Genomic DNA, 23,669 nt, shown 5'->3' with positions numbered 1-23,669 from the left:
CTGGGGATTTGAACTCAAATCTTCATGCTTGTAAAGCAAGTTCCATACCCTGAGCCACCTCCCCAACCCCTGGTGTCCTTAAAAAAATAAAATAAAAAGGGAATGCAAGAGAAATAGCTCAACACTTAAGAGCACTAGTTGTTCTTGCAGAGGATCCAGGTTCAGTTTCCAGCACCCACATGGTGGCTAACAACCAGTTGTTACTCCAGTTCTAGATCTGTCACCCTCTTTTGGCCTCTTTGGGCATGGGCATTGCACACACATGGTACATGTACATATGCAGGCAAAACACTCATATACATAAAAGAAAAATAAATAAATCCAAAAAAATTTAAGAAGGGAAATTTAGATTCAGATATATAAGAACAGAGATCATGTAAACAATTCAGAGCAGACATCTACAGGCTGAGAGAGATCTCAGAAATCAACTCAACACCTCGATCTTGACCTTAGATTTTTTGCCTCAAAATAGTGAGAAAATTCATCTGTTGTTGAAGCCACCGATTCTGTGATGCCGTGATGGTGGTTCCTGCCAACCAGTACATCCATTCACACACTATCAGGAGCAGTCCCTCCATTACAAGATGGAAATGGAACATCTGAGCTAGAGCCTGGGTACGATAAGACTTAAGCTGCAAGAGCAGGACAGCTAGACTGGCATGTCACTATCTTAGTGACACCAATGCCCCCCTCTAGGCACATACCTCCAGCGATGTGGAGGATACTATACACCAAATGAAAGGGGAGGAAAAAGGTCATTTTGGCTTATAAATGGATGAGTTGCTACACGGGGGCAATTAAAAAATGCATGGTGGTTGCATTTATGCCACACAAGGGTGGCTTTAACAAGAATGTAAGCAATAGAGGGCAGTGAGACAGCTGGATGGGTTAAGGAGATTGCCATCAAAGCATGACCTGAGTTCAATCCCCAGGATCCACATGGCAGAAGGAGAGAGAGCCAACTCCCACAAGCTGTACTCTGACCTCCACACAAGCCCATGGCACACACACTGCCCCCCATAAAATAAATAAATGTAATAAAAAATGTACAAAGGGATAATCAAAGGGCAGAGGTTTGAGTAGTGTGCCTCTCCTAGTCACGCACTACATCTACAGGTGACCTGCACTGAGATTCCATATTCAGTTCAGGGCAGACAGCTGTGGCTTGGAAAGAAAAAGACTACAGAGGCAGAGACAAGGAAGACAGGGGTGGAGGCCTGAAGATGGGTGGATGGGAGAGGGTGGGAGTGTGTAGATCTGTGGTCACAGGTTACACTGTGGAAGAGGCAGTGAATCCAGCAAAGTGACTTGCTGTTAACTTTGCCCAGCCTTCATCAGTGACCTGTGTGGAACAGGCATAAGCAGACATGGAACCTACTCTTGGGCCCCAAGGATTCTCACTTACCATGCCAAGGTAGCTACTGCCGCCTGTGGCCGCCCACTCTGCTGCATCCAAATACTGAGCCCCAGTAAGACACCATTCCTTGGTGGCAAGCTGGCCTGAGTCACACAACAGTCTGTTCCATATGGGGTTGTCTTTCTGCTTCCACAGTATTAGCCAACACCACTATCCTGCCCAATTTCATTCTCTCTCTCTCTCTCTCTCTCTCTCTCTCTCTCTCTCCTCTCTCATCTCCTTTATTAGCACTACTTTAGTTCCATATCTGCCTCTCACAGGACCCAACTCACATAGCTGTGCTCCTCTTTCTCTCCACATAGGGAAAGTATCTAGAGAACCTGTTCAGGTGTACATGGGAAGGGGTGCTACTAAGTATATCAGGGACTTTTCAATCAAGGGTCAAATAAATTATTTATATTTTTATCATGAAGTCTCACTATGTAGTACAGGCTGGCCTCACAGTCATGATCCTCCTGCCTCAGTCTCCTACATGGTAGAATTACAGGTATGCACCATCGAACACGCCTAGCTTGCCTGCTTGTGTTTATGCTGAGGCATCTGTGTGGTGGTCAGAGGACAACTTATGGTTCTTTCCTTTTACCATTTGGGTTCTGGGGATCAAACTCAGGTTCTCGGGTTTGGGGGCGAGCACCTTTATCTGCGACACCTTTATCTCGATCCTTTCTTTTTAAGACAGGGTCTCACCAGGCAGCCTGGTCTAAAATCTACATTCATAATAGAGTGTAACCTGGCAACACTTTTCTTTGTCTACCCACTTCCATTCAGTTACTTTCTCAAGTCAACCTTAAAGTCTTTAGGGAAAAGAGATGAAAAAAACACATGATTAAAAAAAATTTTCTACAACAAAATAAAAATACATTGCTAAAAAAGCCACATTATACATTAAATATATTAAAATATAGACACTTTTATAAATAAAACCATTGTGAACAGTAAATACATGATAAAATTTCTGATACAGGTTATATATAAATCAACTGATTTCAAAAATACAAAAATTTTCCACCCTATTTAAAAAGCAGTTTCCTTAATTTTACAAAATTATCAAAAGTTAAAAAGTGCTAGATATGCTTCCACTTTGCTCCATTTTAAAGCAACTCTAGCACATCAGACCTTTAAAAACACAGAGTCAGAGCATACTAGTCATTCTCCATCACTCAACCTGAGAAGTTCAGGTTCTAAGGCAGCCCAGGTTGCCCTCCAGCCAACGCCCTGGTGTCTCTGCTCTCAGGTCCAGGAGATTCCTCGCTGGCCCACGGCAGCATGAGTCTGCTCTACTGCTCTCTCCTCAGCTGCAGAAGTTTGCTGAAGGAACTCTCACACCAAAATGAAGTGTCTGTGCCGATACTGAAACTCTTCAGAAAACTTTGCATTTGAATTCAGTTCAGAAAGTCATTAATCACCTGGCCACTTCATTTCACTTGTTGAGGTAGGGTTACTTTTTCTTCCTTCTCTGAAACAGTGGCAATTATATAAACGGCGGCTGTACTGGAAAGGGTTCCAATGCCTTTTCTGCATTCTTCCAGTTATGAAAATTCTCTCTGTACCACTCAACTGGCAGGAAAATCAAAAACAATAAAAATGAAAAAGCAAGTATCAATTAGCCAGCATTTACTGAGTTTCTGCTACGTCAGCAAAGTCTTGCCCTTCAAGTAACCAGCAGATAACACATCACCTAAAAAATCTTAGAATTAATAAATCATTCTATTTCTGTTTAATTGCAAAAGTCCTTTAGCAATGAAACTACCAGGTATCAGTGTTGAAGACATTCTGATTGTAAGCAATTTCAGGGGAAATATGTCATTTATACTGGTCTTAAAAGTTATTTTATAGAAAAAAATACTTGTTCCTTCAATATGGTAATACTGTACCAGAAGCAGAGTGAAATGATGTGATCTTTCTACTAATATATGAAGTTATTTTATGCTATATACTATCACTATAAGGTTTTTTTAGTTAAGAAACCTAAGTACAGTTAAGAAACCAAAGTTATCTTTGCTTTTGCTTTTTAATATTTGACTCAAGTATTTTGTATTTCAAGTTTTGAATCAAGAACTTTTTTGTACATTTGGGGAGATTTTTTTCCTATGACTCTATTTCAAAATAGTTTGTTGGTGTTTTCCTGAGACAGTCCTCAAACACACAGAGTTGCCTGTACCTGCTGGGATTAAAGGTGTGAGTCACTACACCTAGCCAAAAGCTTTTTATGTATATATAACCTTTTTGTTTGTTTGTGTGTGTGTGTGTACATGTTATAATTATTTTACTAGAATTTTTTTCTGTATGCACTCAATTTGCTTCTATTTATTTCAACATAAAAGGATCCAAGACATTTCTTCAAAGAATAGATACCACCACTGATCTTAATATGGTCCACTATTTTATAGATCATTGAGACAGAAAAAAAGTGGCATTAGGAATTATAAGGTGTTATATAAAACACACACACTTCAAGAATAGGAAGAAAATGAAGAAATGCACACCCCAGAATTTATACCAATAAGCTATAGGAAGACCAATCAAAACATAGTGGAACAAGGGTAGAGACATACTAATACATCTCTCAATTCTCATCAGTGAAGCTTCCTCATGCAACAGAGGGTGATACAATGAACATGGAAGGTTACAACTGCCCAAAGTATAGAGAATAAGAGACTACAGAATGTGGGTCTCTGGACAGGACTCCTATATTGAACTTCACCCACACAGGGCTCAGAGGTCATGACAAAAGAGGCCCAAAAAACCAGGGGAGGAGGTGTGTGACCATAAGGAAACAGTCTTATAGGCTCCTGGGACCTAGCTTATATGAACTTACAGCAATGGTGACAGCATGCACAAGACCCATGCAAACTCAAGCAGACAAAAACCAGCACAGAACTGAGGAAATGAGCAGGAGGCCACCACTTTGGCAAGAAAGTATTGGCAGCTAAACACTGGTGGGTGAGGGAGAGTTGATCTTTAAGGGAGTGACTCTAGACAGGCTGAACGGACTCCAGTGGATGAACTCATACCAAAGGACATCTATGTACACAAACATGACTCGACAGGCCTTAATATAGATGACAAAATGCAGGCTATGGGAAGGGGTTTGGGGGGAGGGGCTAAATATGATTAAGATGTATCACATAAAATCCACAAAAATTAAATAACAATATATTTTAAAAAAAGAGAAGTCCATGAAATTCAAGACATTCAGGAAACAGACTATTGTTAGAAATGTCTTAAATGTGGGCTGGAGAGATGGCTCAGTGATTAAGAGCACTGGCTGCTCTTGCAGAGGACCTGGGTTCAGTTCCCAGCACCCATATGGCAGCTAACAACCATAACTCGACTTTCAGGGGATCCAGCACCCTCTTCTGACCTCTGTGAGCACTGCATGACATAGTGCACTTACACACATCAGGTGATACACTCATACACACACACACACACACACACACAAAATAAAAATAATAAAAACAATTTATTAAAAGAAATAAGTTAAATGTAATCATTTGGAAAGTGTAGATAGCCCTCACAATATTCTGCTGGCTTTGTGCAGTTTCTAAAATGAATTGGTTTTTCTTTTTAAGCTTTCTGAATTACTCCATAGTGATCAATTTATAACGTACTTGTTTTCTTTATTCCTTCGTTCCAAGGCACTTTGGGTTTCCATCCTAAACTGTGAATTTTTTCAGACTTCATTGGATACCTCATGTCATTGGTAGGCCTTAGAAAGCAAAAGGGATTAAAAAGGACATTGTGGATCTATATTTACACATTTAATTAAGGTACATTTTTATCACAATTTACATTTGAAAAAAACAAAACTGCTCTGGGACATGCTTATTGTTGAAAATTGTTATAAAATATACATTTTCAAAAATCCATGACCCTCAATACCTGACATTTCTCTGTGGTTTACCCTTTTAATAATGTATTCAGCCACAATTTATGTAAAGCCAGGTCCTGAGACACAGAAGAAGAAAATTAATAGAGTTTGCTTATTTGTTTTGTTGGTTGGTTTTTGCTGTCTTTAAGTCAGAATCTCACTATGTAGGCCTGGCTGGCCTGGAACTCGGTATAAAAAGTAGGCCTTGAACTCAGAGATCCACCTCTGCTTCCAGAGTGCTGGAATTAAATACACTCCTGGAAAAAATTAACAAAATGTTTGATAAATGAAGAAATAAATCATATAAATACAGGCAAAACTTAGAACATATAAAAACTTAGGAGTCTTAGGTATCAGGCCTGGGGCAAGGTGCTTTGTATGCATTATAATTAAACCTTAAAATTTAACTTCTATAAGAAGATATGATCTTGATTTTACAATGGAGAAAACCTCACACTTAGAAAGGGTCAGTAACTTTCTTTAAATCATATGGCTAATAACAGTGCTATCCTTAATCTATATGACATTTATAATTAGGAATAAAAATTTGTCAAAAAATTCAAAAGAGATAAAGTATTTTTCAGGCAAGTTTATATAATTTATAATTTTATAAGTACTTAATATTTCCCAATCTTCCCCCAATGTTTTAACTTGTTACTCACCTATCATTAACATAATCAACCCAATTTTCCATTTCGGACTCTGAATTGGTCTCTTTGATCTGTCAAAATGAAGAAGGCTTCTGAGTCAAATTACCAAATGAGACCACAGAACAATAGTATTTAAGAGCTGATAAAAACAGACAAGAAAGACAACTACCTCAAACCGGGAAGGGGGAGAGGGTGGAATGCTTTCTATAGTACAACCTACTTTCCATCTGAAGCTCAGAAAGAATACGCATTATATAAACCACAGGAGAAAACATACCTCCTGACTTTTGGTTATTACTTGGTCCCCTTTCTCCTAAACCCTAAGATTTATAATTCATGCTGTATATTCACAATTACTTTATGTATCATTGCTCTGATTCTATGACAATACAATTTCATATTTCAGAAACTGAGGTATACCTTACAATTAGAGTGTGCACATATATTTTTTTCCTGATGGAGTGACACTATTTCACATGAAGACACAAATGACATACATAATTATGAATTTATGTTTCCATCTGTTTATTTGTAAAGGAGCTAAATGGTAAACTACTGACTCTAAATTCATGACTGCCATCAGTAATTTGGTGACAATTTTATAAACATCACCCTTTTACAACAGATACATACCAGCTGTATCAGTTCTTTGGCAAGCTGGACAACTGACATTTCAAAATTGGTTCCGATGTTATAAATCTCGCCTGGCTTTCCCTTTTGGAGAACAGTGAGAAATGCTTCCACGACATCAGTAGCATAAAGGAAATTTCTTGTTTGGAGCCCTGATCCATGAATACAGCTGAACAGATTAAATGGAGCAGAATTATAAAGTGCAAAAAGTAAGCTCCCCAAAGCAGAACAAAGTGAAGACTGTGTGTAACTCCTGAGAAGCCAGTTCCCATAGGAGCCCTGGAAACCTTTTCCTGAAAACATAACTCCCTTAAATTTTATCCTCATTTCTTAAATGATGTCCAAACCTTCTGAAGATTCTTAATTTTAAAGAACGGAAATCATGGACCCCTAAGAAATATTTGTCAATTTTGTATCATAAAATCATTTTGAAGAACTATGGCAGCTGGGCAGGGTACCACAGGATTGTAATTTCAGCTACTTGGCAGGCTGAGACAAGAGGATCCCAAGTTCAAGGCCTGCCTGAGCAACTGAAAAAAGTAAAAAAGAAAAAAAAAAACCCAGGATGGGCCAGGATGGGGGGAGAGCAGCTAGAGCTATGGCTCACTAGCAGAGTGCCGGCCTCAAATGTGCAAGGCCCTACATTAAACCAATCTCCAGAAACAAAAAAGGAAAAAAAGTCTATAGTTCTATGAATCACATTAATCCTTTGAAAACATAAAATTATATACTGAAGTTAAATTTTAATTCCATAATTCAAAGTTCCACGACAGATAATTTAAGAATTTACCTTAGTAAATTATATGTTACTTATTTATTTATGGGGTGGGGCTATGTGCATCATGGCACCTGTGTGGAGGACAGAGTGACAACTTGAAGAAGTCAGTTCTTTCCTTCCACCATGTGGGTCCTGGGGATCAAACTCAGATTGTCAGGGTGGTGGCAAGCACCTTTCCCTACTGAGCCCATCTCATTAGTCACCTCAGTAAATTATAGAGATGAATTTTAACTATTGAAAAACTATCACATTAAATGAAGAAACACTTCTTAAATTTGGCAGTACATTTTAAGACAGCTTCTGAATGTAAGATTTTATGGTTTTCTAAATAAATTGCTAACAAATACTATCAACAGAGCAGAAAGCATGTGGGTTCAAAGGCAAATAATAGCATACCATTTCCTGTTGTGTTGTAGCAAAGATATAAATTTTGGAATAACCTAGAAGAATATTTAAATGTCATTTCAGATTTTGGAAATGTACTCATCAATATGATTTAAACCCGTAAGATTAAAAATTATTATTAATAAATATGGATATGAATACATTCTAATTCTTTTAACCAAAATATATGAAAAACTATAATATTTGATAAAGAACTATAAAATAGTTTGTTACTTCATAAAAGCCAGCTACCTGATGATGAAAGGAAATGAACATCAGGAATTCAGAGGAAGCCTCTGCCAGCACAAGCTGCCTGTGCAGGTGATTCTTCCCACAGGACAGGCATCATACCTCACTTTACTACTTCAAGTATAAGCACCCACTCAGTTAAGTGCTAATGTATTTCCAGAGTCATTGGATTCAAAGAAGAGTTAAGCAGGGAAATAAGAGATAACTCAATTTATATGAGATCTGCTAAGGATACTCCAAAACTTAACTATTAACACCAGCACACCATGATATATGCCTTTCCTTTGAGTAAACTGATCAAGTAATGAAGTCTCCACGTTCAGGCAGGGTGGGAAACAGTCACCTAACCTTGGGCTTATTGATACAGAACCAACTCCAGGCATTTTCAGCCATTTAACTACATCTCTTTATTTGCTATCTGCATTGCTTTCTGGGAGACATTCAGGTATGTCACAGTAAAATGAGCTGGGGCACAGGAAACCCACTAACCATAAGACAAATTGATGTACAAGCCTTCCACATGACTACCTAAGGAGCTTTTAGCTTTCTGTATATTTGGACAATCAGACTAACTGTAGCCACAGTCACCATGCTAAACCGTGGAATAATGGGGGCATGCTAACATATGTTAGCATCTTAAGAAAACAACGCATGCCCACATGTGTCCTCCCACTGGACCCTTAAAAATCCTAAGTGTTTTCATCACCCCTCAACTTTTGGTTGTGAGCCTGAGCCTTCAACAGCTGCACCAGCTCTCCAGCCCAATCATCCCCAACTTAAAGACAATCAAGGAACCACCACAGCAGGCCTGTGATGATACTTTGACTCTTCAAACTTTAAGTCTGATGAGATCTGCATGCAGCCTACACAGAACACATAATTATGTATAATTACAATGTAAATTACTTTAGACAAATAACTGATAAGAGATTATTTCAAATACTGAGAAGTTACAATCACTAAAAACTACTACAAATTTCAAAGTAAAATTTACCTTTTCTGGATACTGATGTGGTCCATAAACATTACTGCTTCTGGTGATGACAACTGGAAACTTAAGGGTAAATGTCCAACATGAATAACAAGGAAGGGCGCAACAATTAGGATTATCCTAAAGATATGCAAAGTTTTCAAATACAGACATCTTTGCCTAAAAAATTCCATACATCCTAAGCACAGAATGAAGACAATGAAGAGACTTCGACATTAAAAGGGAGGGGGAGCAAGAGAGGGAGGGAGGAAGGGAGAGAGAGAGTGCCAGGCCTGATGGTACACACTTGCAATCCTAACACTCATGCGGCTAAGGCAGAAGGATTTCAAGTTCAAGGTCAGCCTAGGCTATATAGTAAGAGCCAGTTAATAAATAACTAAATAACTGGCAGGAGAGGGTGGGACTCAGATAAAGGCAGAGGATCCAAAAGGAAGAGGAACCTTTTTTTTACTGAGACATGAGGAGGATGGATGGAGATGGAGATATAGAGGCAGGGCTGGAAGGAAGTCCGAAAGAACACTGAGGACCTTCTATTCAATTGTTTCCAAGACCACTTCTAGTACTCTATGTTTAGTTAGATGGTAGGATGGTAAGCATCAAGTTTGTGTTCTCCATTGAATCAACCCTTACGTAAAAAGGGCCACCACAAAAAGTAAGAGAATCTGAAGAATTCTTTGGCTTGCCTTTCTAACTCAGCGCCTAATAACCTACAATGGTCAGTAGGAAGACAAGTGTACAGCACTGGAGCTGATGGCTCCTGTTTGGGTGAAGCTCCCAGACTAACATGGTTAGAGCTACCAGGTCAGGTCTCTCTCCCTATGAGGATCCAAGAATGCTGAATCATGCAGAGAAAAGCAACAGCCAGAAAGGGAATCTGCCTTCCTCTGTTTCCCTCCACTCAGAGGATTTCCATGGGGATTTTCACTAGACCCGTAACACTCTAACTCTATTACTGAAATACGAATAAACATATTTTCAAGTTAGTGCTTTCATGATGAACTGAACAAGAGGTAGGACTTTTGTTGTCCATACAGAGTAAGATATCAGTATTTCTAAGCCCTTACTATATAAGTTTTCTCTAGCTAGGTCTTCTATTCCAAAGCTGACTTGAAACTTTAAAACTTAAGCCCAAGGTAAATGATTCAAGAGTTTCAGAAATCAAGGCTGGTGAGATGGCTCAACAGGTAAAAACACTTGCTGCCAAGCCTGATGTCCTGACCCACATGGAAAGAGACCCGACTCCTATACACTCCATAGAATGTATGAGCTATACACATACACACATATACGAATGCACACAGGAAAAAAATGTTTAAAATTTTTTTTTTAACTTCAGAAATCAGAGGCTGGAGAGATGACTCAGCAGTTAAGAGCACTGGCTGCTTTTGTAGAAGACCTGGGTTCCATTCCCAGCACCCATATGGTGGGTAACAACCATCCATAAACTCCAGTTCCAGGAGACCCAATGTCCTCTTGTGACCTCCACAGGCACTGCACAACATGAGTGCATCCACCTACATGCAGGCAATACACTAATATACATTAAATAAAATGATAAATAAAATATTTTAAAGTTTCAGAAATCAGTTCTTACCTTGTATCGTTCCCAGTAAGACTGTACAAAGCATTCAGCAGCTGCTTTAGATGAAGCATATGGATTTGTAGGTTGTTTGGGTGAGGACTCATCAAATTCCTAATTTTAAAATGATACCTTTGAAAAATAAGTACTACACATACTTTCTAAGTAGAAAACATATCATAAAGGATAGGGTGTGGATGCCTTAGTGGCAGACTGCCTATCATTTGTGAGGACCTGGGTTTAATCCCAGCATGCGTGTACACACATGTGCATGCACACGCAGGCATGCACACACACACGCACTTAAACACGCACACTAAAACAAAATAAAAAACCCTATTATATTAAAGCTTGAAATGTCAATCACTACATTTAAGAGGCCATTTCTTGCTCTGGTGGTTCACATCCATAATTCTAGCACTTGGGAGTTGGAGTAAGGGGAATCAAGAACTCAAAGCTAGCTCTACCACCTGTCTCAAAAAAAATAAATACATAGAATGAACAAAAAACGCAAAACCAAACAACCAAACAAACAAAAAATACGAAACAAGAACCAAATCAAAACAAAAAACCTCTTGAACCCTATTTATGAAAAGAGCAAGTACAGAGGTCCTAAAAAATGGTGTGTGGGAAATGGGAGATGAAATTACTGGGCTAATTGGAGACCACATTATATCAAACCTATATTCCCAGGCCTTAAAAAAAATTTTTTTTTTGAGATAAAGTCTTACTGAGTTACCCAGGTTGGCCCTGAACACATTCCATCTCCCAGGCAGGCCTTTAAATTGTGATCCTCTTGCCTCATCTTCCTAAGTAACTGAGATTATAGGCCTGTGCCACCAAGCACGTGACACCAGGCAGGCCTAGATAAAGTTTCTTTACAATTTGCTTAGGTAGACAAGTCACTGTCCTTGGAAACTTTGGCGCAGTTGCCTGACCATTATTGTTGGGATATTCTGAGATTCACTACTCAAAGTGTCCACCCACTAGGCTCAAGAGATGGCTCAGGGGTTAAGAGGACTTGCTGTACTCCCCGAGGACCAGAGTCAGTTCTCTGAACCCACATGGTTGCTAACTCCATAACTTCAGTTCCAGGGGATCCAACACCCTTTTCTGGCCTCCAGGGGCATTCCACACACATTGTGGTACACTTACATGCAGGCAAAACACACACACACACACACACACACACATATACTAAAAATAAATAAATAAAAATTTAAACTACAGAAATATGAGAATCACATTCTTTTCTACATAATTTCATTTTTTGACTGCAGTTATCCTTTAAATATGGCAGAAGATCACATTACCATCCTAAAATGTTAATTGTACAGACAATTATAATAAGTAAATATCTAATAATTGTTACCTGTACATAGATTCTTTTGAACCCTCTCTTTGGTACCTTCTTAATTTCAGGGCCATTGTATCTAATTGTATAGATATTTATACTATAAGGCTTTTGCTTTCTTGCAGTGCTGGAGATCAAACCCAGGGCTTCCTGCATGCTAAGCAAGCATTTGACCATTGAGCTATTGCCAAAGCCTGTTATTTACTTACCAATAGGAAATACATTCAAAAGGAAGGAAAGAAAACTACAGACTACAATAATTAGGAATTATTTCAAAGGCCAGGTGTGGTGGTATACCCCTGTGATACCAGCAGTCAGGAGGCTGAAGCAGGAGGATTATGAGTCTGAGACCAACCTGAGCAACATAGAGAATTCCAGGCCAGCTTGGGCTACACAGCAAGACTGTGTCAAAAACAAAAACAACAATGAAAGAAAATTCCAGTTTGAGCAATTTCACATATACCCTTTGATATTCTAACATGTTTTCTTGCCCCAAAGAGAAAGATGAGCAGGAGTATGCTACAGTAACATATTATGCTTTGGCCCACGGGAATGACATTTATCATGGTTTAAGACTGAGACAAAAACATGAGATCTGCTGTGTTACAAAACAGTCAAGGCTAGTAGTGGTGGTGCACGCCTTTAATCCCAGCATAGTGAATTCCAGACCAGCTGGGGCTACAGGCAGACCCTGACTCAGAAAGCCCAAATAATGTGTATCAACGCTAGCCTGCTCCCCATTTGAACTGTATCATTTGATTTGAACAAAAGGGACAATGAAGTAAACTTTTGGAGGGTGACACAATACATATAATTAGAGCACAGAAAAGCCCACAATTAATTTAACAAGACAGACTTCTATCACAGTATGTGGTAAGTACATAGAATATATACACTTTTCGGGGCTGGAGAGATGGCTAAGCAGTTAAGAGCACTGACTGCTCTTGCAGAGGACCCAGGTTCGATTCCCAGCACCCACATGGCAGCTATGAACCATCCTAACTACAGTTCCAGGGGAATCCGATGCCCTCTTCTGACCTCTGCTGCAATGCACAACATGGGTGCATTCACATACATGCAGGCAATACATTCATACACATAAAATAAAATATTTTTTTAAAAAAAGTATACATTTTCTAGCTTACCTGATCAAGACTGCCTCCATACACTTCGTCTGTGCTGACATAAATAAATTTCTCCACTCCAGCTTCATAAGCAGCACTCACTAAAACATGAGTGCCATACACATTGACGTATGTAAACTCAAAGGCACGGACAAATGAAAGGTCTAAAAGATGAAGAGAAGAGCTGTAACAAGTCCACTCATGGGAAAAACAAATACCAAACAATGGATACAGGGTTTTTGTTTCTGTTTTTGAAAGAGGGTCTCAGTATGTAGCCCTGGCTGGCCTGGAACTTTCTATGTAGACCAGGCTGGCCTCCAACTCACAGAGACCTGCCTGCCTCTGCCTCCCGAATGCTGGGATCAAAAGTGTGCACTACTACATGACTTGAACTAAGATTCTAAAGACTGCTTCTCTTTACTCACTATGCCTGCAATAGGTTTAAGAAATAACATAGATATATGTCGATATATATGAGTGGTTTTTTGGTTTTGTTTCATTTTTGGAGACACAATCTTACATAGTCTAAGCTGGCCTCAAACTTACTATATAGCTGAGCATGACCCTGAATACCCTAAAAAAAAATTAACTACTTTATTATTATTTGTGTGTGTGTGTGTAGATGCATGCACATAATGTATGTATGTGTGGAGGCACATGTGCTGCAGATCACATATGGAGGTAAAAGGACAACTTTGTGGAGTTGTTTTCTCTTTTCATTATATGGTTCTGGGGATCGAACTCAGGTTATCAAGTTTGCATAGCAAGCACCTCTACTCACGGAGCCATCTCACTGGCCCAGTCTTGAGCTGCTGACTTCCTAAGTGCTGGAGAGACAGGCAAGCATAGGGTAAAGCTTAGTAGGCTGAGACTTTATTTGATTTTGGTTATGTACACCCCACCTCTCCTAATATTGTATTTGGTACCCAGCAGCTCAAAACTCCCTCAGACAGCTGCCCCTTCTGCATTAGGCTATGGTATACCACACTCTGAGCAAAGTACATGCTTCTCCACCTCTAATGACAAATTTAGGCAGTTTCTATTCAAATATATTTATAATGTATCTGGGTACAAAAACTGAAAGGCCAATCTAGCCTGAATTGCTTTGGGGTACATGAACAGTAAGGCAAACTGTCTTCTAAGTGAATTTTAGAGAAAATTTCTGTCCTAGTTTATTTCTTCATTGCTGTAACAAAACACTCTGACCAGTACCAACTTGGGGAGGAAAGGGTTTATTTGTCTTACATCTTCCAGGTCACAGTTCATCAGGGAGCCCAAGGTAGGAACTCAGGGCAGGAACCTGGAGGCAGGAGCTGGAGCACAGGCCATGGAGGAATGCTGCTTACTGGCTTGCTCCCTTGGCCCCTGCTCAGCCTACTTTCTTATGCAACACAGGCCCACCTGCCCAGGGGTGGCACCACACACAGTGGGCTGGGTCCTCCCATATCACTCATCAAGAAGATGCTCCTCAGACATGGCCACAGGCCAGTCCAATAGAGGCAATTCCCCGATTGAGGCTCCCTCAAACCAGGTGTGTCAAGTTGACACTAAAGCTATCCAGCACTATTTCCTATTCATCATTTTATGCCAATGAATAATTGGGCATCCATATGACTCAAATCAGATGCATCATGAGAAGGGACATGCAAAGTAAGAAAAATGATATGCCCTAACGTCAATCAAAACAGAGAACCATCCTTTATCAGCTCCTCCTTTTTTTATTTTTAAAAAATATTTTATTTATTATTTTTATGTGTATGAGTATATTGCCTGCATGTATGTAAGTGCACCCATGTCATGCAATGCCCACGGTGGTCAGAAGACCGTGTCAGATTCCCCTGGAACTGGAGTTATAGATGGTTGTTAGCTGCCATGCAGGTGCTGGGAATCAAACCTGAGTCCTCTGCAAAAGCAGCCAGTGCTCTTAACCACTGAGACATCTCTCCAGCCCCTCCTCCTTTTTTTAGACTCTATAAAGAGACCCAAGGCTATATAACCTGGGACCCTTGAGTATACCCACGCATGTAACTTGCTGTCAAACTTTGTTAAAAAGCAGAGAAAGGCTGGCTGGGGATATAGGGCAAAAGTAGAGTCTTTGCTTGGGTTTAATCTGCAGAATACCCAAACAAAGAAAACAAAAACAAATTTAAACTAGAAATAAAATTAAAGGACACAGGACAAAGTAGGAAAAATATCTGAACTTAGAGAAATAAAATGTACCCCAATAATTTATGAGGAAAACTTGCTTATAAATGGCTATTTGGCATAGAAGTGAAGAATAAATGACATAATTAGAAAATTATCATTTGCAAAGCTCAAATATACATGAATATTGACTATACAAAATCCTACTATAGAAAATAGCAAGAATGATGTCTAGTGGAACTGAAAAACAAAATTACACATGGTAAAGTTAAAATCAATTGAAAACAAAGTTGAGAATAAACATTTAAAGTGCATGACCTGGGAAGAGAGCAAAGGTTTGGGGACTTTACACTTTGAAAAGCTAATTACACTATGTAAGGTGACTAACAAACAGAATACAACTTCTAAGCTAGTAATGGGAGAAAAAGAAAATATGAACAATTCCGCAATTAATTCCTTAATAAGGCAAGCAGAGGATAAATATCAAGGATGATCCCAACAGCCTCTTTTAAAAAGCAAATTCTAGGCTGAGGATGTAGCTCAATCGTAGAATGCTTGCCCAACACACAAGCTAAACCATGAAGACAGAGAAAGTGCTGGAAATAAAACTATGGAAAAAGACATCATGAGATGAAACAACCACATCCATGTCAACCAAAGGACTTCAAGGCAGTACACATCGGCAAGGAAGAGGGATCACTTCAGGGCTGGCAAGATGGCTCGGTGGGTAACAGCACTTGCTGTGTAAGCATCAGGACTTGAGTTGAAATCTCAGAACCTATGTAAAAGCTGGGCATGGCTGCATGTGCCTATAATCTCGACATTTGGGGGATGGAGAGAGGTGAATCCCAGGAATTCACTGGCAAAACAGACTAGCCCAGTGAGCTTCAGGTTCAGCAACAGATCCTGTCTCATGGGAGTAAGGCAGAAAGTAAAAAAGGAAGACACCCTACATCCTCCTCTGGCCTCTGTATGTGCCCACACAGCTATACACACACACACACACACACACACCTACCTGTCTCATGGGAGTAAGGCAGAAAGTAAAAAAGGAAGACACCCTACATCCTCCTCTGGCCTCTGCATGTGCCCACACAGCTACACATACACACACACACACACACCCAAAAGATCGCTTCATAAAGGTTTGGCTCACCAGAAATATACAAGAGATTACTACTCATTTTTCTTACTGAAATATTTCTTGTTAAGATATTTAAATGAGGGCTGGAGAGCTGACTCAGTGGTTAAAAGCACAAACTGGTTTTCCAGGGCACCTGAGTTCAATGCCCAGCAACCGCATCAGTTGACTCACAAACACTCTATAATTCTGGCTTCCTAGGGGACCCACACTCATGTACACATACCCACGCACCCATCCCATACATATATACGTAATTAAAAATAAAAATACATTTTAATTTTTTAAAAGATATTTCAATGAGAAAAAGGTAAATAGGTTATTTTTAAAAGTGGACAAATGATTTCAACAGTAGTTCATAAAAGAAATCCAAGTTATCGAAAAACACAAAAAGCACAAGATTTTACTAATAACTTGGGAAGACATAATTTAAAGACATAACAGTCCACTAAACAGTGATAAGTTTGGAAAGAAAACTAAGCTGTGGTGAGACCTGGAACAAAAACCCCACATTCCTGAAGAATGGAGATCAGTGGAAGCTCTCTGGAAAACAGTCTGCAATGGCCTGACTACTGAAGTATTAAGTCTTATGATCCTGGATAGGTATCAGAATGTGTACTTAAAAGCACATGATATATGAACAAAGTTCACGGCATATTGTTTAAAACTGCTCAGAAGTGTAAACAACCCAAATGTCCATCAAGAATAAAATTTGTAACTGTGGAGTACTCTGAAATTGGAATATTAGACAGCACAGAGAATGAACAAACTACCTACATCCAACTACCCAGATGAACTCACATGAAAAGAAATTGACAAAAAAAGACACGTGGGTGTGTGTGCATGTGCGCTCATCTGCAATACAAGATTTAAAAACATTCCAAATTAAAAAACAATGTTTGGTGATAAACATGTAGGCAGCAAAACTGTAGAGAAAAGCAAAGGATTTCACAGGTTTCAACTAGCAGGACACGGCTGCAGTCACCCCACTAACACAGAGGACTCAGCAGCACTGCCTTTGGCTGGGGTGATGGCTACATGGGTGCTCACATTATGATTATTCATTTAACTACTTCTAAATTCTTCTGAGTACATGCTATGATCTCCAGTGAAAATGTTAGGTGAAATACTTAAAAATATCTCTAATGTACAAAATGGGACAGATAATATAATGTTCATCAGTGTACCTACCACTCAACTGAAAAAAAAGCATAAAGCTGGAGTTGAGGGCTCATCTCATCCCTTCTCTTCAGAAATAACAACTATTCTGAATCTGATTCAACTCAGAGTTTTTAAGATATATTCAACAGAGTTTTTAAAGACATTCAATGTTTAAGCTGGGTGTGATAGCACACGCCTATAATCCCAGCACTTGGAAAGCAGGTGCAAGTGGATCTCTGTGAGTTCAAGGCTAGCCCAGTCAACACAGTGAGTGTCAGGCCAGCAATGCCTGCACAGTGAGACTCCGGAGAGAGAAGAGAGAAGGGAGAGAAAAGAGAGAAAAGAGAGAAGAGAGAGGGACAAAGAGGGAGAGTTGATTCAATGTTCTACTTCAGCATACACTAATAAAAGTGATCTATAAAAAGTCCCAGTCCTACTAATGACATAGTACTATGTCGACGGCTTGTTTTTCTGGTATAGTATGTGTGTCTTCTTTCAAAGATCACACTAAGGGCCTACTTATTCAACCCTATTACTGGATTTTGGATTTAAGCTAGTTACTCACTAGGGAAGAAAATGGCAGTCACAACCTCAACATAGAACAGTGCTTACCTACATGTGTTTGAGCAGCAAAATGTAGTACTATATCTATTTTCTCCGTTTCAAAAAGCAGCTTCACAAAGTGAGAATCGCAAATGTCACCCTAATAGAAACAGCAAACATGAAAGGACTAGTTTTTAGTGTACATTTGCATTCACAATAAGCAGTTTTACATTAACACCCCTCCATTTCTCAGCCCCCAAGTTCAGTAGAGAATGTCTTGAAGTCAATCAAGTAGCAAACATAATAACAATGTGGTTATTCAGCATCTCAGAACACACGATATTAAATTTAAAACATTTTTGCAAATGTGTCAAACAATATTCCATTGACAACCAACTTTTGCTAAATACTGTGCTGGCTTTCATTACATTCTTATAAAACTAAGATTAGGAAAGTGTTTTGGCACAAAAAAACAAAAAAGCCATTCAGACAACCATTAAAAAACAATTTAAAGTATAACAGCTGGAACATTGGAAAATGCATTTTTCTTTCTTTTTTTGTCTTTTTGAGATAGGGTCTCCCAGTAGCCCCAGCTGTCCTGGAACTTGCTATGTAGACCAGGCTGGCCTTGAACTCAGAGATCCACCTGCCTCTGCCTCCTGAGTGCTGGGATTAAAGGCGTGCACCACCACACCCAGCGGAAAATGCATTTTATCACCACTAACCAAAATTACAGTACATGTGATGTTCAGATGAAGGTTGGTTCATATATCTGGTCAGCTATTCATACATTTGCCAAGGAACCAAATCTCCTATGTAGCTTTTTATGTGCTATTAATCTAAAAGTGGAATTCTTTATATCATGTGCCATTCAGGAAATTACTTGATCTTTAATGAATGTATCTTCCAAGACCTTTCACATATTTGGAACACAGAAAGATTGTAATTTCTGAATGACTTCAGAAGCATGGTAAAACAATTGTAACAAAACTTCCATACCTGTATAAATTTGTAGTTTTGTTTGTTAGAAATGGTTTCAAGATTCTTCAAACTTGCACAGTAATCCAGCTTAAAACAAGAGAGTATGGGAGGTGAGGAGCAACACAAAAAGTGAAGTCAGCTTTTCCTATTACATTAATTTGAAAGACTAGCAGTATTAAAGACTATACTACAAGAACATGTCTTCTTAGAATGTTCACTCTGTGTTTTATACATTTTTAAGTTTCTGACATCTTAAAGTAAAAGACAAGTAATTTTTAAAATTTTTGTTTTGTTTTGTTGAGACAAGGTCTCCCTGTAGCCTTAGCTGGCCTGAAACTCCCTATGTAATCAGGGTGGCTTCAATCTCAGAGATCTGCCGGCCTCGGCCTCCCAAGCACTAGGATTAAAAGTCTGTACCACCACATCCAGCTTAAGAAAAGTAATTATTAATGTTCAAAACAGCAAACAAACTTCAAAAGAAAAATGGCTCTCTTTAAAAATGTTCTTGACCAAATTGGAGCTAGAAGTTTACTATTCTTGACAGAAGAGGAACTACTGACTTAAAAATAATTATATCCATTTTACACATATTATATTCACTGAACCTCTTCCTCAGCTAAATAATGCATACACTTTAAGTCAGTTGTGGTGATACATGTGAGTAGGATATACTGAAGAGGCAGATGCAGAAAGATCTTGAGTTTGAGGGCAGCCTGAACTACACGGCTAGAGCCAGCGGGATAGCTCAGTGGATAAAGGTGTTTGCTGCCACGCCTGATGACCTGAGTTTGATTCCTGGAAACGCACACGGTGAAAAGAGAAAATTGACTCCCTCAAACTGTCCTCTGACTTCTATATGCAAGCTGTGGCACATATCTCCCCCACACCGTCCCCCCAATAAACGAACAAAATAAAAAGGAATAAAAAATGATCCTGTTCATCTGTTCATAACAGTAAGGCCAACCCCCCCCCAAATCAATCCAAGAGTTAAGGATTATTCTTGACCTATACATTTTCACTATTACATTTTATGAAATTAAAATAACCATTTGCATCTTGTTTAAACTCAAAGATCCAGTGATTACAGATCATGGCTTTCACATTCTTCAGGCAGGGAGACTTCAATTAATACTACAAGATTCTCCGGACTAAATTAATTACTTTCTGTTTGTTTGTAGATAGAATCTCATGCATTCCCACCCTGGTTTTGAACTTGCTATGTAGCCAAGGATGACCTTGAGCTTCTGATCCTCCTGCCTCTACTACCTAGTACTATAGTTACAGGCATATGCCATCATATCTAGTTTTAATTACATTTTAATATCGAAAAGTATATACATACATCTCTGTGTGTGTGTGTGTGTGTGTGACTTTCCAGGAGGTCGAGTTATAAAATCAAATGGTTAGATAATTAAGTTTAAAAAGTCATTACTGAAAGGGTTAGTAATCACAATATTACAATAAATACTAAATTTAGAAAGGGTAAAGCTTTTCTTTTGGTAAAAATACTGTACTTAAAACCCTAACTTTATGGGTTAGATAATAAATGAACTTCAAAAGTTTTTACCCAAGATTAAATACAGCATGAGCACATGACAATACAGACCCTAAGAATTAAAATGACTAAATGTAAAAAAAAAAAAAAAAATAGGAATAGTATGCCTCACTACTCTTTAGTTCTCTAATGTACTTCTAAGAGTACCCTAGTAGTTTTAAAAGGTGCAATCAAATTAAGATGCAATTTCAGTGCATGAGGCTTATTTGCAATCCTTACCTTGTCGAGATTTATGATCATATAGTTTGGATAATCTTCCACTAAAGAGACAGTCACATGTGATGCACTAAAAGAAAAGCACACCTTGTGAGTATAAAGTATTAATCTCCCTAGATTCCGAAGTTTTCTTAAGCTGTATTAGAATATTCTAAGATAACTTTACATTTTTTCCAAGGTAATAGAAATGATGTAACACACCAAAAAGATATTTTTAAACCAAATTTCTCAATCCTATCCACAAACTCTTATGGCCTCTTAACCACATTTCTCAATAGTTACCTATAAACAAACTCATTTTGCTCTGGGTAGAAGATTTACTGCCCCTGAGTATAAAGAAAAAGCCAGTTTAACCAAATGATGCTGTCCATGCATACTTTGAGTGTGAGAATGGAGGATGAAAAATATGAGATCTAGTTAGAACAACTGCAGAATCCAATGTGCCTTTTCAGGAACTGCAATGTAAATTATACATAAATTACTTCAACATGAACAAAGGCATTTGTCTATGTTTCTAGTAACTTCCCTAACTCCTTTCTTGGTACAAGGATTTGGTTGTGTAAGCTTGAAACCTCTGGAGGGTCCTGATATAAACCCAAGTTTCCTGGGCTAGTAACAGCTGAAATCATCTTGAGTTCAGTACTTGACAGTGGTTCCTGTGCATGATAGCACACTGAAATGGAGCTAGAAGCATATCTTGGTAAGATGATCTGCCAGATTTTCTAATATGTGAAACTTTGGGCTTCTGAGAGTAATGGGAAGGTCTTGACCAAATTATGAAGACAGAGTTTGTACCTGGTGGTCCTTTCGTGGCTTTTCTAGGACCTATCATTTATGTACCAGCCCTTTGTTGCAAGTACAAGTACATGTTCACATCCATACTCTTGCTCGCTAAGTGACACAGCTTTCTGGACCGTCTGCCAGGTGACAGATCAGAAAGGTCTATGTAATATTAGTGGGCAGTAAACAAGGATATCCATGTACATTCTTCTCGCAGAAGACAATGAGTTCTCTGAGGGTAGGCGTCTCCTGTTTATTACTCATTCATTCATTCATTCATTCATTCAATAACTAATAAAATGGAGGAGGCATTTCTGCAGGTGCTTAATGAACATCAGTCTGTCCTTGTGGAGTTTATATTCAAGAATGGGGACAAGGCCATAAATAAGTAAACACACATATACACTATAATTTCAGGTAGTGTTGAGTGTGTTAGTTATCTATTTTAGATAGGGTGGTCCAGTAGAGACTCTGAGGTGATACCTAGATAAATAACGAACTGTTTGCACTAGAGCCTAAGCAAAAAAGAAACAAGTGCCTGAGTGTCCAGTCTGGAGGGCACTAGCGTGTTGTCCTCTAACAGTCAGCCTGACTCATACAGAAAAGCAAAGATTAGGTTGAAAAAGTAGGGCTTGAGTACTTGAGTCTTCTAGATCTAATAAAGAATAAACCTGATTCCAAGTCTGACAGAAACCACAAGAATAAAATTCTAAACAGTAGCATGATCCGATTTCCTTAAAAAACACTTCAGTGAGTTCAAGGCCAGCCTGGTCTACATAGTGAGTTCCAGGACAGCTGGGGCTACAGAGAGACCCTGTCTCAAAAAGACAAAAAAGAAAAAAAAAAACAAAACACTTCTATGTGAGGAACAGACTATAGTCACAAGACGTAGTTAAGATCAATTAGGAGAGTATAGTAGGATTCTAGACAAAGTGGTAGCAGAGGCAAAGGTAGGGGGGGGGGGGGTCAGCGGTGAGGGAATTGTAGTGAAGGATATACTTTGTAGAGGGAAAGGGCTGGCTTATGTGGTTTTGAACCTAGCTCAGGTTGGGAGTAACGGCATTTTTCAAAGTTTGCTGAGTAAACGAGTCCTTTCACAATCCCCATATCGTTTGAGGGGTGCGGATATGCAAAGGCCAGTACGTGGTGGTGGTGGTGAAGGCTCGGCTGAGGAGAGAGGCAGCAGATGAAGAGTTTCATGTATGGGTCTCTAGAAGTGACAGGTGGTGACATCTTCGGGCAGCCAGGAGGGGGGCACAGTACCACAGCGCTTCTGCCTGTCTTCTGGGGAGGGGAGTTGGTGGTAAAGTCGGAGCTTCAAATCAACCTCGTCTTTGAAAAACCAGGAAGAGAGGAAAACTGTAGCACGGTCCCGACCGCGCATTAGGACCCTCCCCACATCGGATCCCCAAAGCTGTGGCCCCCAAGTGCCAGAGACAAGCAGAGCCGCAAGGAAAGGTTAGGGTTTGTGGGGAGAAACTTCTCGACCACCGGCCCCGTTACCTACATGAAACCAGCACCCCCGGTCACCAGGACCCGCTTCGCAAAGCTGCAGGGAAGACCAGAGGGCTCCACCCGACCGGCCGCCGACATCGCCCAGCTTCGCAACCCCAGCGCCGTAAAGCATCGGCTCCAAAGGCCGGAGCGCTATAGCACCACGACGTTTTGCGGCAGCCTTTCCCCCTGACACGTAGAAGGGAAGCGCTCGCTTCCGGATTGTCTCGGAGCACTGCCCCGTGAGCGGGGCCGCCCACTGCCACTGCGCAGGTGCAGGCCCTTTCACCAGCCAACTAGCAGAAACTGGGTCTGAACATTTCGTAGGCCAGTGTCACCAGCATGGTTTAAGCCTTTTTTCTGTAGATACAACGAAGTTTGGAGTTATGAATGAATGTCTTTATTGTTGCACTTCGGCCATCTCCAGAGATTACCCACCAGCGGGGCAGACACCTCGGGAATGTTTGCAGCGGTCGCAAAATTATCTTCTACTGTTAATATGATCACAGAACAGGCTACTTGCAATCAAGACAAAGATGTTTCGTCTTTCCCCCCTTTAGATCTTACTCTGTTCTCTCCCTTGCTCTCTGCCCCAGCATCCTGGTCTTCCTCGTTTGTACTTG

General features: G+C 39.6%; 1 protein-coding gene across 2 annotated transcripts; it reads right to left on the bottom strand.

Moving 5' to 3' along the window:
- Positions 1 to 245: 245 nt before the first annotated feature.
- Positions 246 to 23,214, bottom strand: Tgds (TDP-glucose 4,6-dehydratase). Of its 2 annotated transcripts, XM_008826999.3 has the most exons (12): positions 23,060 to 23,214; positions 20,776 to 20,842; positions 19,020 to 19,088; positions 18,090 to 18,180; positions 13,052 to 13,194; positions 10,568 to 10,666; positions 8,977 to 9,036; positions 7,746 to 7,789; positions 6,575 to 6,740; positions 5,954 to 6,012; positions 5,032 to 5,129; positions 247 to 2,974 (listed from the first exon to the last, which is right to left on the bottom strand). In XM_008826999.3, the coding sequence occupies exons 1-12, from the start codon at positions 23,143 to 23,145 to the stop codon at positions 2,889 to 2,891; spliced, it is 1,068 nt and encodes a 355-aa protein (XP_008825221.1). In that variant the 5' UTR covers positions 23,146 to 23,214; the 3' UTR covers positions 247 to 2,888. The 2 variants fall into 2 exon arrangements, with proteins under 2 accessions (XP_008825223.1, XP_008825221.1); XM_008827001.3 differs by lacking the exon at positions 13,052 to 13,194 and having other exon boundaries at positions 246 to 2,974; positions 18,094 to 18,180.
- Positions 23,215 to 23,669: the final 455 nt, after the last annotated feature.

Source organism: Nannospalax galili, unplaced genomic scaffold, assembly GCF_000622305.1.
Source record: "Nannospalax galili isolate Female #2095 unplaced genomic scaffold, S.galili_v1.0 scaffold272, whole genome shotgun sequence".
Classification (NCBI taxonomy): domain Eukaryota; kingdom Metazoa; phylum Chordata; class Mammalia; order Rodentia; family Spalacidae; genus Nannospalax; species Nannospalax galili.
This window is presented reverse-complemented; position numbering and strand designations above follow the sequence as displayed.